Raw genomic sequence first — 16,127 nt, forward strand, 5'->3', positions numbered from 1 at the left:
GGGGGGCGGGGAGGAAGTACGCCTGTTACATTGCCCTCGCCTTCATGTCGCTTATCATCCGACTGAGGAAGATAAGATACTTACACATAAAAGATAATGAGCATCACAATATTTGCAACTGTGTGAGTGACTGAGAAAAGGGAGGGGCTCTGAGTGCCAGAGGTGTGACCACGAGCCAGTCGTTCAGCTGGATTGGTTGGAGCTTCCTCCTCCGTAAACCGAGAAGATGAGTGGCTATTTGTCCCATGTCTTCCGAGCTGCCAGTGTGATTTGCACAAGCAGGTGCCAGCTGCCATTTCTTTGAGCAATCACAAATGCACCCTGCAACCAGGGTCACTGCTCAGGGAAGGATCAGGAACCGCACTGGGCTTTACAATGACCCTTGTCACCTGCCTTCTGGGAAAGGCCCTCCTCAAATCGGTCAACTCCCACTTGCAGGTGTGGGGAGTGTCCCATGTTTAGTGTTGTCCTGACATCTCAAGGTCACCTTTTCTGGTTTGCCGGCTCTGACTGAACTTCTTGGGACCCCGTTGACCTGTACTTGTTGAAAAAAGGAGCAGGGGAGAGCTGGAGTGGACAGGCCGCAGCTGGAGGCTGGGCTGGAGCGGGGGTCTTTGCAAGGTTGCGGAAGTGGGGCCCAGCCCCGTATACCCTAAGACCAGAGTCGTCCGGTTATCGGCAGCTGAGGTCATTTTCATTTATCCTGCTTGAAAAACTTCAGGCCTGGGTCCTGCAGAGGTGCTGCTGAAACCCGACTCCTTCCTGCGGCCGGGGCTGAAAGCTCTCACCGGATCTGGGTCCACACAGACACTGACACCACGAACTGGGAGCTCCCTGCAGACACCTGGAACCTGAGCGCCTGAAGCTGCTTTCATGGAAGACCTTTGATTCAACTGAAAATGAGACTTTTGACAAGGCCAGCAACCGAAAAATTGGTCATGCTATTTTTTTTTTAAGTTATGATGTAAAGTCGGTGTAAAACAGAAAATAAATAAATGTTTATTTAAAGATTAGAGCAGTAAAAAATTAAGTTAAAACATTGAAACAAAGCAAAAAGCACCCATAATTTCATGCTAGCACGGTGTTTGCCTCTGTGTCTGTTCATCTGCGCAAGTGGTTGGAATCAGTGCGCACTGTCTTCACTGGAGAACGAGGTGGAACACCACCAAAAGCCACAAGGAGTCGTGGGTGTTGAGGAACCCCAGAAAGAAGGGCGGCTGTCCTGGTGGTGCTGAAGGCTCACTCCGCTGCCACCCCTGGGGATCCGTGCCCACGAGGTCTGTCCAGCAGGCAGTTTGAACCGGTGGTGATGACTCTGAGCTTTGGATTCACATTCTGGCTCTGCCACTTAGGTTGTGTGCTTGTGCTAGTCACCTAAGCCCTCCCAGCCTTTACTTGCTCACCTGCAAAATAGGGATCACAGCAGTAGCTACCGCACAGGGTTGAGGGAGTTAAAAATAAAATGATGTGTCTGAAGGACTTAGCACCTGGAGTGCACAGAGGCTCAGTGAATGTTAGTTGATGGTAAAATAAAGTGCTTTTGATATTCTAGTAATTAGTCCCCCTGAGTGGAAGAGCCACCTCCTACCGAATTCAGTTTTTTAACTGGGTAAGCACCGTGGGGATTAGGGTTCTGATGGGAACCCCAAGAAAACTCTAAACTGGGGCGCCCGGCCGGCTCAGTCAGTAGAGCATGCGACTCTTGATCTCAGGGTTGTGAGTTCGAGCCCCACGCTGGGTGTAGAGATTACTTAAAAATAAAATCCTTAAAAAAACCCACAAAACACCAAAAAACCCTCTAAACAGATTTGAACAAATCACAAAGTCAGTATCAGAATTTCCTACAAATCTGTGACTCCTGCTTCCCGGCATTCTTCCTTGGTCTGTTTCCTTTGGATCATAGAAGTGATTTAAAACCAGGGGCATCATGTGGTATATTCGTACGATGGAATATGATTCAGTCACAGAGGTGGGTAAGGTACTGATAGATGCCACCAGAGACGAACCTTGAAAACATCCGCTCTAGTAGGTGAAGGGAGACATCCACAATAGACCACCTCTCATATGAGTCCATGGACGTGAAATATCCGGGGTAGGAACAACTAGAGAGACAGACGGTAGATTTGCGGTTGTTGGTGGATAAGGGGTTGCCAGGAAGTGGGGAGTGACTGCTTGTGGGTACAGAGTTTCGTTCTGGGATGCCGAAAATGTTCTAAAATTAGGTAGTGGTGATGGTGGTGCAACTCCGTAAATATACTGAAAAACCACTGAATTCTACCCTTTAACATGGATGAACTGTAACAAACTGGAATTAAAATAAGAACCTTAAAAAAGAAAATGGATGGTTTATATGCTATATGAATAATTTCTCAATAAAGCTGTCATTTAAGAAACCAACCGGTGGGCCGCATCACTGCTTTGGGCTTAGTGACCAATAAGCAGGGCCACCTTGAGGGAGTGAATGATTGGGTCACCAGCCCCTGTGATCAAGCAGCCACCGAGCATTTGTTGAGCTCTCACTGTACATCAGACACCATTCTAAGTTCCAGAAATAGAGCAGTGTGTCAGGGCTGACAGGTTGGTGGAATCAAAGACAAAGATGCGTCTGCTTTATGAAAGGGAAGCTTTTATTTTTCTTCCTAACCATTACCTTAAAAAATAATAAGAAGAAAGCTCAAGAGACCCAGAATAGCCAAAACAATCTTGAAAAAGAAGAACAAAGTTGGAGAACTTTCACTTCCTGGTTTCAAATTTTACTACAAAGCAGCATTAATCAAGACCGTGGTACTGGCATAAGGATAATAGATCAGTGGATCAGAATTGAGAGTTCAGTGTATCAATTACATATCGAAATTGGGGGAAAAAAAGAATTGAGAGTTCAGAAATCCATACACGTATGGTCCCTTGGTTTTTGACAAAGGTGCCAAGACTGTTCAGTGAAGGAAAGAGCAGTCTTTTCAGCAAATGGTGCTGGGATAACTGGATATCTACATGTAAAAGAACTAGGTTGGACTCCTACCTCACACCATAAAGAAAAATCAGCTCATATAAGAGCTAAAACTGTAAAACTCTTGACAGGAAACATAGGTGTGAATCTCTGGGACCCTGGATTTGGCAATGGCTTCTAAAATATGATCCCAAAGGCACAAAGAACAAAGGAAAACAACAGATACATTGTACTTCATCAAAATGGAAAACTTTTATGCTTCAAAAGTCACCATTAAGAAAGTGAAAAGACAATCCACAGAACAAGAGAAGATAGTTGCAAGTCATATATCTGATAGGGACTTTACATCTAGAACGTGAAGAACTCTTACAACTCAACACTCCAAAGACAATCCAATTTTTAAAACAAGCCAGGTAATCTGAATAGACATTTCTCCAAAGATGGTAAAAAATGGCCAAGAAGTACGTGAAGAGAGGTGCTCATTGTCATTAGCCAGAGAAATGCAAACCTAAATAAAATAAGGTGATGATAAGAATTGAGGCTGTGGAGAAATTGGAACCTTTATGTATCACCTGGAGTGGACCATGGGGCAGCTCCTCAGACACCAACGGGAGTTCCTCAGAAAGTTCAACGTGAGTTTGCACTCGACAGCAGTTCTCCTTCTAGGAGTATACCCAAGGGAAATAGAAACAGGGCCGCACAAGAACGTGTGTGGAAGTAGTCATAGCAGTGTTATTCGTGACAGCCAGAGGTAGAAACAACCCAGATGTTCCATCCACAGACAGACGGGTGAATGAAATGGGGTACCTCCGTTGTGGACTGTTATCTGGCCGTCCAGAAATGACGTACTGACACGTGCTACACCAGGACACTGGCCACAGACGTGCTGTCTGGTGCCGTTCGTAGCAACGGTCCAGAATGCACACAGCTGTGGAGGCAGTAGGTTAATGGTTGCGTAGGGCAGTGGGGAAAGAGGGTGCTTGCTTGCTTGAGACGGAGATAGTTAAAGAGTACAGGATTTCCTTTTTGAGGTGATGAAAGCACTCTAAAACGGGTTTGTGGCAATGGCGGCATGACTGAGTATATGAAAAACTGTGGAATCGCACACTTTAAACGGGTGACTTGTATGGTGATTTATATCTCAATGATGCCATTACCAAAAAACAGAAATTAAAGATGCTTCCCTGGGAAAATGAGATCCCAAGCAGACTTGTATTTATGCTGCGGTAGGATTGAGGGCTTCAGGGACTCCGGGGGCTTGGGATGGCAGGTGTGGCTGTCACCCCTGGCCTGGTACCCATTGGGACAGTTGGGGATGTCACATCAGTAGTAAAATTCACAGATTTTCACCGCGTTTTTGGAAGCATGTGTGAGAGTTACTAATGAGAAATAGGGTAAAGAATGTTAGGTGGTGGCTTGATGGTTCGGGACCCTTCCCACGGCCTCCTACCTTGCTGCCGTCTGGTGGCCCGGGCGTACGGTGCCATCATCTGTGTCCCACTGAGGCATATATCAGTCAGTGCACACATTGGCCTGAGGGATGCCACTGTACCAAGCCAGTTCCTCCTACGTGACTAAGAGGCACTTCTGTTAAAAGCCGTCCCCGGGTGGAAACAACACAGGTGCACCCTGGCAGGTGAGCGGACAGGCAGTGTGGAAACTACAGGCGGTGATGATAGCACCGGCCTCAGCCATGAAGCTCTGACATGTGCTACGACATGGACTTTGAGACTGCAAAGCAAAATGAGCCAGACACAAAAGGCCAAGTGTTGCGTGGTTCCACTTCTGTCAACCAGCCAGACGAGGCAAATCCGTAGTGACCCCAAGGCGAGAGGCAGTGACCGGGGCCTGGGGGAGGAGGGGTGGGGAATGGTTTTAGAGTTTCATCACCCTGTCAGGGCTGATGAGAGGTTTGGCGATGGATGGTGGTGGTAATGCTTGCACAACATTGTGCTTAATGCCACTTAAAGATGGTTACAGTGGTGAATTTTATGTTATGTAGATTTTACCACAATTTAACCCCCCCCCACCGGGGAATAAGTGGAGGTGTGGCAGTAACTCAGGGCATGGGATGGACCTGAGATACGGGGTGTTGTCGGAGTTGAAATGTTGTTTGTATTTTATGGATAATGGTGCTGTTTGGGGGACAGGGTCGGGAATTAGAGAAAGCTTGGGTGGGCCTCCGTACAGAGTTCGGCCCTCGCCTTCCCCTGCTTGGAGCCGGCCTGCCACATGCCGGGCTGGGACGGTTTCCCTGGCCTGTGTTCCAGACAGGGCAGTGGTTGGGTGAAGGTTGCATGGGGGAGAGGCAGGCCAGCCAGACCCTGTCAGGAAGTGGGCAAAGCGTGGGGCCTTCCTGTCACATGTGACCCTGATGTGATACCTGTTGTCTCCCCAAACAGAAAAGGGAGATTTCATTGCCCTGGATCTTGGCGGGTCTTCCTTTCGAATTCTGAGGGTACAAGTGAATCACGAGCAAAACCAGAATGTTCACATGGAGTCCGAGATTTATGACACCCCGGAGAACATCGTGCATGGCAGTGGAAGCCAGGTGGGTCCCCGCGCCCTTCGGATCGGCCCCAGTGGGCTCATACCTCCGGGAACCAGCCCCCCGAGCTCTGGTGTCTGTGCCCCTGGAAGGAGTCCCTCATAGATTCATGTGGAGGGGGGCTCCTGAGTGCAAGGGAGTGACTATCTCAGGAGGGCCCACGTCTGGGAAAACTGGTGGATGGGAGGGGGGCCCCTGGGACTTTCACAGGCTGGAGGGTATGAAGCGGGGGCCCAGCAGCTCTGTGGATAAATGTATTCATTTCCTAAGGATCCTGGGGTTGGCTCCCCGGCACCGGTTTCACAGAGCCCTTGGGTGAAAACACCCTTTCTTCCAAGTCATTGGCCTCCTCACCCAGCTCAGCTGTGGCCCAGGCCTCGCACGGTCTGGCTGTGACCTTGTGACAGGGCTAGTCAAGGGCTCCTGAGAGTCCTTGGTACAGAAGTCACCCCTCTTCCGTCACATTTGATACCCGAGGCCCATCCCCTTGCTGGGGCGCCCCCGGAAGGGCTGTCTTCCGGGGCTGGCCAGGGGGCTGTGGGCGGGATCAGAAGGGCCTGTTGCCCTTGCCCTGTCCATCTGGTTGTGGTGAGAGGTCGAGGACCCTGCGATGGTGGTTTGCAGTTGCGTGTGTCGCGTTAGCCCGCTGCGTGTGGGAGCTGCTTCTCCCGCCCGCCCGCAGAGGCTGCGGCCCCTGTGGGCTGTAGCTCGCCTCTGGAGTCAGGGCGCTGCCCAGGATTTGTATTCAGAGCTTGCCAAATATTTGCTTTAGGAAGGGTGTGTTCATGTCAAGGTTCATGACTAAGTTCTCCAGAAAACTCATTCGTTCTGAGCTGGACTTTGAGACGAGACCCAGGAGCCTTCTCCTTTTGACTCTACTTAGCTTCTAAATTAATGTGGGGGGGCCCTGAGCCAGCGCTCTGCTGGGTTTTGTTGTTGTGGGGTTTTTTTTGTTTTTTGTTTTTGGTCTGAGAGAAAGGGCTAATCCCAGCCTTATCTGCTCCTGGGGGTTTGGGTTCAGAGCTTTTCTGACCCTGTCACAGGGAGCGTTGAAGAAGACACTGTCTCCAGAACAGACGAACCACGTTTCAGTCAGCTGCTGACAGGAGTGCATCACTCATTGGATGGCCCTGCCTGGAGGTTCCCCTGCTTATCCCTCCACTGCTGGGCTGCAGGAACCGGCCCATCCCTCCGATGTGTGCAGGAGGGCTGCCAGCTGTGAGCTCTCCTCATCCCGCCCGGTGCTTGCTGCATTACCCTTCTTGCGAGTAGTCAGCAGCCTTCCATTGGCATCCTGCTCTCTCTGGAGGCAAGGACTGACCTGTCACTGTCTGTTCCCCATGGGCCTTTGGGTTGAGCCACCTTTGCTGCCTTCACCATCGGGACTGTCCCCCCGTGCTGAGACATTCCTGTGTGCTTTGGCTGACCTTTTAAGAGCAGAGTCTGTAAATTAAGGGGGGGCCCCCCAACAGGTATACACTTGGCTGTATATTCACTTCCACAGTGACTTCTTCTTACTGCGCCCCTGGGACCTCATCTGTCCCAGCCTCTGTCCCCATCTTCTCAGCTCCGGGTCACTGTTTCCTGCTGTCTGTTTCTGCCCCTCTCCCTTTCAAGCGGTCTGCAAAGAAAAGGCGATGAGGAGGATGATAACGGTGGTAACGATGATATATTATTATAGCAGTACTTCTGTAGTGCTCGCTACGTGCGCGTTGCTGACGTCAGCACGTTGTATGGGTTACCTCCTCTTGTCATCATTCCCATTTTACAGATGGGGAAACGGAGGCTCAGATGTTAAGCAAGCAGCCCCTTGGGTCACACAGCTCATAAGTGATAGAGCTGGGGTTTGCACGCGTGTAGTCTGGTTCCAGTTGTTACGGTTTTAGCACCATGGAACACTTTGAGCCTGGGTCTTGTCTTTATCGTCTTTAAAATCGTTTGATGGTGAGGAGATGTGAGGGCTGTGGGCAAGGAGGAGAGTCCAGGGGATGAGGAAGAGGGTTGGCAGTTGAAAATAGGGATGAAACAGGAAACTCCCCTTCAGAAGTTTGGTTTGAGGTTAGACATAAGTATCAGCGGACCATTTTTCTGATTGACCTGTAGAATATGGTAGGAGGCCAAGGGCCCCATTGTGCCCGTGAAGCAACTCAGGCTCACAGACTGTGAACAGCCCTGAATTCATGGGGTTGTGAGCTCATCTTCTGTTATGTGCAGGAATTTTAAATAGATTTTTAAACCTTTTATTTGGAATAATATTAAACTTATGGAAAAGTTTTAAGATAAGCACGAAGAGCTCCCATATATACCCTCATCCAGATTCCCCAGTTGTTAACTATTTGCTTTATCTTTTTCTCCCCACCCCCACACATGCACGCGCGCTATCCCAAAAAGTTCAGTTCATCTTTAAGCGTCAGTAATCTTGGAAGCATAAATGCAGGCTTCTTAAAAATCACTTTAGTTTGGGAAATTTTGAACAATAAATTAAATTTTTGTTTTCGTCCTTTTTACCCTTTGCACCTGAATCTCTGGGGATTTTTAAAATAATGATCATGTTGCTAGGAGAGAAAAAAAATAATGCTTTTTAGACACAAGAATTTTGAGCCCAGTGACGTCGCCTAGCTTCCCTCCCTGGTCGGTCACGGGCTTGGGTTAGTGTGGTGGTGGCTTCCGGTCTCTTTGAGCAGGCGGGGAGCTCCTGGCTGTGGGCATTTCCTTCTTAACAGAGCACTGCGGTGTGGCTGTGTTTGGTTTGGATCTGGGAGCTGCCCTAGCGTCTCATCGGTGGGAATCCATTTCCTCAGCCTGACTTCTCCTGGCTACTTCCTGCCTTCAGCCTTCCTTCCACCCTCCTTCCACCCGCCGGCCATCTCTCCTGAGGGCCACAGGGGGCCTAGGGCTTGTGGGTGCAGATGACATGGGGCTCGTGGACGGACTTAGTGATGGGTTAATGTTACTTAGAAATGCAGGTCGCGGGGAGCTTAGCCGGGCTCCTCCAGGGAAGGTGGTCATGTGTCTCTTCAGTCAGAGTCACTGGCTGCAGCCACGGTCTGGGTAATAGTGACTCAGGGACAGAGGCTCCTAATTCAAAATTGGCAGGTTTTCCTTTACCCCGGCAGGGAAGTCAGACCTTAGAGCTGGGTCAGGAACCTCTGGGGAAAGGTGGGGTAGGAATCATGACTTCTGGCCCCCTCTCGAGGGTATCCCTGCGAGGAAAGCTTTCGGGAAGATAGCCTTGTCTGGGAACATGGGCTGGGATTGCTTTCTGTGACCGTGTGGTTGGCCCCGCCAACACTGCCTTCTTCTGGCCTTCTAGAAGCTCTGTAGCTGTGTCTGTCCCATACATAGGGGAAGTCTAGTGTTATGACAGCCATGTGAAAAAGACGGGGTTACCTGACTGTGGCTTGGGTGCCAAAAAAGCATATATATGCTTTGATTACATTAATAGAGGTATAGAGCTAAGGAAAAGGGAGGTTCTTAATTCAACTAAGCTCTCCTGTGTTCAGAACACATATGAAACATTACATTCAGTTCTGGATGCATTTTAGAGATGACGAGAGGTATTAGAGAGATCCAGAAAGGTTGCCTCAGAGGTGGTGAGCCTTCCATCATTGACAGTATTCATGCAGGGGTTAGGGAAACCATGTTCTATGCTCTTTCTAGTGGCTCCTAAGATGTGTATGCATATCCCAGGCAATGTGTCATGGACCAGGTGAACTTAAATTAAAATCCACTAAATGCAGTGAGAATGAATAGTCTACCAGGGCACACGACAGTGTGGATGACCCTGCCACACATAATGTCTAGGGAAAGAAGGCCGACACCAAAGAGGGCGCCCTCCTTGCATTTATACATAGTAGACGGACGGCAGAAGGGATCCAGAGTGCCGGAAGTCAGGGTGGCTGTGACCGCCCTTGGGGGCTTAGGTGGTGGCAGTGACCGCAGGGAGCGCAAGGGAGGGGTCTGGGGGCTGGCAGAGTTGTGTTTCTTGACGTGGGTGCTGGTGACACCGGCCGGTGGGCCGGGGAGAATCCAGTGAACTCTGTGCTTCGGATGTCTGCACTTTTCTGTGTGTGCCTATCTGACTTCAGTAAAATGTAAAAATAGGACAGTCTGAAGATTGTGAAATCATGCAAGTGGGCTAGAGGCTCTGGAACTGCCCATAGAATTTTTGGAACTTGCACAGACTGAGGTATGTAGAGATAGAGATACAGACCCAGAGAAGGGGCCAGACACCCTCCCCCCTGCCCCGGGGGCTGACAGGTACCCACTACCCAGGTGTTATGGAGGGGTGAAGGGATTTTCTATTACTTTAAAATTTCCTCAGCACCCAGTGAGACATACTCGTCATCCCGGATAGGCTAGCTGCGATTGAAGGGTTTGAACTGCTTACTGCACTGTGCCATCCTGCACGGAAGTCTCTCTTTAAGGGACTCTTTCTCTAGCATTCACACCCAGCGTGGCTTTCCCAGCAGGGCTGTGGGGTGTTGTGGGGTGCCGTGGGGTGCCATGGGGATGGGCAGCTGGCGTGGCCGCGCTCTTTTCTGTGTGGGCTCCCCTTTCTCCCTCCTGACTGCTCTCTCGTGCTTCCTCCAGCTTTTTGATCACGTGGCCGAGTGCCTGGGAGACTTCATGGAGAAAAAAAAAATCAAGGACAAGAAATTACCTGTGGGATTCACGTTTTCTTTCCCCTGTCGACAGTCCAAAATAGACGAGGTAAGCACATGCTGGGATCGACGGGTCCCACAGAAGCCCCAGAGTGGGAAAGTCGATGAGCCCCTTTTCCTGACTCTTTTTCCCTTTTGCTCACCAGACGGATGGCCTGCATATCTTGTATTTCTCAAGAAACATTTGTAGGAATTAATGTGAGGCCATGTTACTGTGTTTGTCTTTCAATGACTTCATGATTTCCGTATTCCTGGGGATGAGTCACGGTGTTTGTGGCCCTTAGGTAGGTGGGGACGTTTATGAAATGCAGGCAAGTGAAAGAAAAGCAAGTAGGTTTGGTGGCAATGGAGAGAGGCGGGCAAGCCTTTTGTCAGGGTTGTGCAATGTGGGGTTTACCCGGAGGCCGTCCTGGTCCTGGGGAGTCCGGTCAGGGCCCCACGTCTTGGGTGCCCGGGCCGCCTCTCCAGCGCTTCTGCCTTGAGCAGCTCCAGGCCCAGAGAGGCCCTTTGTGACCTGGGGGTGGATCATTGCACCCACGTTGTGGGTCATCATTCATTCGTTCACCTGCTTAGCAAGGAGGGCCTCAGACATACCCTGTGGCACCATTGTACCTCAGCGGACTGCAGAGAGACAGAGCGCGTGATGCGACCTTGTTCCTTTTCTCCACGAGAGACAGAAACACACACAAACAGTAACCTGGGAACAAACTCCTCATAATAGGGACCCTGAGAGTTCACGGTACCGAGGCTCCATCAGGTGCCAGGCTCAGTCCTAACGCGCACGCCGCAGTGCACACGGTATTTTCAGACGCACCGTGCGTGAAGTGCTTGTGTTCCCAGCTTACAGATGAGGACCCTGAGGCTAGCAGGGGTCAGGAACCTGCCCAGGACCACCCAGCCGGGAAGCAGCAGAGCCCAGATCCGCTGTGGGCGTCTCGGCTCCCGAGCCTGTGCTCCTCACGTCTGCTTTCCAGCAGGGTAGTCATGTCGGTGCACATGGCCCCCTCCATGCTTCTGGGCAGCTCCCCTGTACCTCTTTATTGGTGGGGTAAGCGCCCCGTCCTGGGCTCCACTTCATGGCCCTGGAGCCCTTCCATCTCTGTCATTTGTGTAATCACATCATGTTAGAGCCAGAGGGGGCTTGAGAGCTCAGTAGGCCAAGCCCCTCATTCCCCAGATGGAGAACCAGACCTCCCAAGGTCACAGGGCTCATTAATGGCAGATCTAGGACCAGAATCCCAGGTGTTCCTGTCACCCATTCCTTCTCCCTTGTTGAAGACCTCGGAGACACTGCTGTCCCCGACTCCATCAGGACCGCCGTGGCCCATCCAGACTCTCTGGTGTTTGGCATCGCGACACCTCCAAGGTGTTCGGATCACTTTGGCCTCCACGGTGTCTTCCCAAACTTTTCTCAAAGCCTGTTCTTGGTACTAAGTTTCCTTTGGCTTCTGAGAGTGGAGATGTGATAGTCATGTCCCCCCAGGCGGAGATAGCGTTGACACCCCCTCCCATCATGAGAGGTGAGGGTGGCCTGGGAATGAAGTGACTGCTCGACCTTGCTCTGTCATCAGTGACCACTGCCCGGCTGCCATCCCCGTGTGGCCGGGCTAGGCCCCCGGAGAGGACAGGGAGCAGATGGGGCCTGCCCCACAAAAGGTGCGATCTTCTGGGGAAGAAGGCATTGCAGAAGGGGAGAGAATATCCTCAGAGGCAGGAGAGCTCCACAGGGCAGTGCAGATATGCCGGCTAGAGGGGCTTTGTGGCCAGAGCGGCTAGAAGTGCCCTCCCCGCCACAGGCCTTGACCCCCATCCGGGGAGGGCTTCTAGGCTGGGCCACACTGCCTGTGGGGAAGCCAGTGGACCACAGGCTAATTACCCATCCGGGGGGGCCTGTGCCCACTCTTCAAGGCTGCCTGAACCTTCAAGATTGTCCAGATCTAGGCCAGCTGCCTTACTGCACAGATGAGCAAAGTGATCCTCCGAGGAATCGGGGGAGCTGCCTACAAGGGAGTGGGCAGAGGTGTGAGGATGGGGCCGGTCTCCTGATTTCCAGCCCCACATTCTTTCAAGAACATACTCTCTGAGGCTTGTGGGGGTTGGGGTTGAGGGGAAGAAAACAGTGTCCAGGGGTTTCTGGAATGCCTGGTTTAGGAGCAGGCTGCTGCTGAACCAAGAACCGCAGAGTCTCCCAAGCAGTCCCCCTTCCGTGCATTTTACGGGCCGTGTGGCGTTCACCATGAGCGGGGCAGGCCGCGTGCGGGCAAGCGCCCCAATCCTGCGGCACCCCCAGAGGCCCACGGGGCCCGAACGATAGCCCTTCCCAACCCTGCCGCATGCGTGGCAACTTTCTCCATTCAGAGAAAAAACTGTCAAGTAAAACAATTATTTTTTCGAGTATCTTTGATTAAAAAAAATACAAAAGTAATATGTAAAGCTGTTTATATAGATAATATAAAGATGTGAAGCAAAAAGTAAAATTCCTACACTTCCTGATTCCTGAACGAGTGACCATTGGCTGTCTAGCCTTTTTGATGTTTCTCCAATAATACACAAACAGAAATGGGTCCTATTGTATAAATAGTGGAGTTGCTGTGCACAAATGGGATTCAATTCCAAAGTTGGGAACAGGCGTAAAGCATATTTAGTTGGTATTATTCTTAAGTCTCTAGCGCCTGGTTTTAGAAGATCAGTAGCCAAGAATTCCCTTGGCATTTTGTCTCTCTATGCCCTTTGGCTCTGCCTGTCCTTCCTCAGGGCTGTGGAAGCTGGGCTCTGGCTCGCCTCTGGGCATCAGGTAATAACAGGGTTTCTCTTGTTCTCTTTTTACTTGAAGTCCGGCTGCGTAGTTGACATCCCGCTAGCTTTGCACGCTGGGTGACACCACTGTCCTGGCCAGCCACTGGCTGGATTCTAGTGCGAGCTGCGTGGTTTTTTCCATGGCAGCCCCCAGAGAAGTCCGTCCTGCAGATGGGTGGAAGGAGACGGGGCGGAGTCTGGCTCTCTGGTTACCCAGTGTGGTCTGGAGGGAGCCGCCTGTCCTCTCTGGGCCTCCTTGGTCACTGCGCTCGAGCAGCCTCCCCAGGGACCTGGGGGTTCTGCAGGCCTCCCAGCCCTCGTCCAACCCCCATCTGCTCTCCTTTGCAGGGCATCCTGATAACCTGGACAAAGAAATTTAAAGCGAGCGGAGTGGAGGGAATGGATGTGGTGAAGCTGCTTAACAAAGCCATCAAGAAGCGTGGGGTAACTTTTCTCAGGGCCACCTGTCCCATCTGCGTGGAGGGGGTTGGTGTGGGGAGAAGGCTGGGATCTAAAACAGACCAGGCCCTTCCTGGGGGCAGTAGTGCATGGCTGGAGGCTTCACATAAGGTGTCTTGAAGACCCAGGCAGGTGAACGGGGAGGGTCCACAGCCCGGAGGGTCAGGGTGGTTCAAAGCAGGGTTTTAGAAGCACTGTTCGGAGGGGCCGAGCCCTGGGGCAGGGGCTGCCTCCTCTGACAGGAGCACTGGGCAGTGTGGGGGCAGCTGACGCAGGCAGGTGCAGCCTGTGTGGTTGGAACAAGGGTTGGCAGCACAGGACCGTAATGTGTGGTTTGCGGACCGTGCGTGAAATCCACTCGGAAAGAATCTTAAGCCAGGTAATGCAGGTGACCGTGCGGCTTCCGTAATGTAATCACTGCGCTCTAATCTGGCTCATCTGAGGGCCAGCAGCAGTGAGAGCCGCATCCCCACAGGAGCAGTGCTGGCTCCTAACACGGGGACTCGCTGGCCGTGCTCTCTTGGAGGTCGGTGACCTCTGCTCCACGTGAGAGTGGATGGTGATACCCCCTTCTGTGTCCCCAGGACTACGATGCCAACATTGTGGCCGTGGTAAACGACACGGTGGGGACCATGATGACTTGTGGCTACGATGACCAGCAGTGTGAAGTCGGCCTCATCATCGGTAACGTCTCCCTTTCTCCGTGCCTGCCCTCAGCCTGTGTTTCCAGAAGGTACAGGCAGCCTCTTCTCGGGATTTGGTGCGGTCGCAGCTTCTGATCTGGTCTGTCTCTCCAAGGCACTGGCACCAATGCCTGCTACATGGAGGAACTGAGGCACATTGACCTGGTGGAAGGCGATGAGGGGAGGATGTGCATCAACACGGAGTGGGGGGCCTTCGGCGACGACGGGTCCCTGGAAGACATCCGCACCGAGTTCGACCGGGAGATAGACCGTGGCTCTCTCAACCCTGGGAAGCAGCTGTGAGTGCCACCTTTTCTGACCGGTCATGTGCATGATGTCGGGGATACTTAGCCAAAGGTGTGGGGTTGAGATGAGGGACAGAAAGGCAGGTGATCACAAAGCGAGAAGCCCATCAAATTTGTGTGATCCATCACTCCTTTGGATAGCTATGCGGCTGTGTCGTGTGCAGCTTTAAAGGCCATTTTAAATGATTTTCTCTTTGTCCAATTATGCTGTAATTGTGTCTTGGTAGAGAATTTGAAGAGGAAGAGCACAGAAGCATTAGTATAGAGCTAGAATTTGAAAACTCTCACGCACCCTGGAGTCACTAGCATCGCCACTCCAGGGGAGCGAGGCCACGCAGGAGGCAGGGCGGCTGGCGAGCAGAGAGCTCTGCGCTCAGCTCCGAGGGTACAGAGGAGCCCCTTCCTGTCCGGCACTGAAGAGCTAGTTGGGGAGGTATGTCCCACATGTGAAAGTCTGTCGTGCAGAGGAAGGGGTGCAAACCTTTTGAGTCATACAGACCTTAGGGAGCCCAGAGAATGGACCAACTTCTCCCATGTTATGTATGGGCGGATGGGTCAGAGTTGATAAAGAGCGTCAGACTTATGGGGCAGGTTATTTTTGGCCGTGGCGAGCTCACAGAGGTATGAGTGACATTATTTAGGGCGGTGTGGGCATTTCTTGGTTTGAGCTCCTTAGTTCCTGCGGTGCACGCTCCTATTTCTCTGGGATGCCAGCCGGCTGCCAGCTCTCTTTGATCGCCCTCCCAAAAGCCTCCTCCTGGAGTTGGATGCTGTCAGCGTGCTGAGAGATGTTCAGCGACCCTGTTGGGCTTAATAGTCCTTATCTTGTGCCAGAGAGACATGGGAGTTCATTCGTCATTTTCAAACCCATCACGCAAAGATCTCCATACCCTGGGCTGGATGGTTGGGCTTTCCATCCGAGTTAATGGAATCGCTTCAATGGCTAGCCTCCCTCCACCGGGAATGGTGGTGGTGAATAAACGAGGTTCTCCAGTTCGAGAATGTTAAGTTCTTAGACCCAGAGTTGAACATCTACTTTGCCTCCTGAGACTGGGGTACCAGCTTGTGATAAAGGATGCCAGTTCCAAAGCTCTGACAGCCAAAGGTTTTCCTGCCCCCAATCCATTCACCTAACTTGCAGTCCCCACCTGACATGAAACTGTTTACTGTGCCTACTCACACAGTTTGCGGGAGACCGTGGGTGTGCCTGATGGCGCCGCTGTCCCGGGCAGCTCAGGGCTATTCTGTAATATGTGTAATATGCATCAGACTGCGTCTCTGGAATCCTCGCGTTCCCACATTCCCAAGTGTGACCCCAGGCGTTTCAGATAAGAAATTCTGTACCCATAGTGACTGTCAGTCACTTCATCAGAAGAGCAGGGCAGTTACCTGTGATAAGGGAGCAGCTACGACCCAGGCCCTTGTCTGTATCCCAGTCCCAGTGTGGGGATCCCCTGTGGCTTAGGTGGAAACCTGGATTTCTCTGCCATCCATTTTGAAGTATTTCTGAATTTTCTAAGGGGCTGAACTTTATCCCCAGGCTGAACTGTGAACTGGCCCCACAGTTGCCTTACAATAAACATTTTTAGAATGGTGGCTGGCTGGATGCATGGATAGATATGGATAAGTGGATGGATGCTTGGATGGATAGTGGATAGGGAGGGGGCATGGGGTGGAGAGGTGGATGGATGGGGGTGTGGGGAGATGGATGGATGGATGGATGGA

At 51.6% G+C, this 16,127-nt stretch overlaps 1 protein-coding gene across 1 annotated transcript in view; it reads left to right on the forward strand.

Annotated features, from left to right (window-relative positions):
- Positions 1–16,127, forward strand: part of HK1 (hexokinase 1) — a 67,458-nt gene that overhangs the window by 23,470 nt on the left and 27,861 nt on the right. The window contains exons 3-7 of the mRNA XM_011234262.3: positions 5,350–5,498; positions 10,089–10,208; positions 13,304–13,399; positions 13,999–14,098; positions 14,213–14,396. Of these exons, the coding sequence (XP_011232564.2) occupies positions 5,350–5,498; positions 10,089–10,208; positions 13,304–13,399; positions 13,999–14,098; positions 14,213–14,396 (649 nt within the window). The remainder of the gene's footprint in view (positions 1–5,349; positions 5,499–10,088; positions 10,209–13,303; positions 13,400–13,998; positions 14,099–14,212; positions 14,397–16,127) is intronic.

Source organism: Ailuropoda melanoleuca, chromosome 6, assembly GCF_002007445.2.
Source record: "Ailuropoda melanoleuca isolate Jingjing chromosome 6, ASM200744v2, whole genome shotgun sequence".
In the NCBI taxonomy this organism is placed as follows: domain Eukaryota; kingdom Metazoa; phylum Chordata; class Mammalia; order Carnivora; family Ursidae; genus Ailuropoda; species Ailuropoda melanoleuca.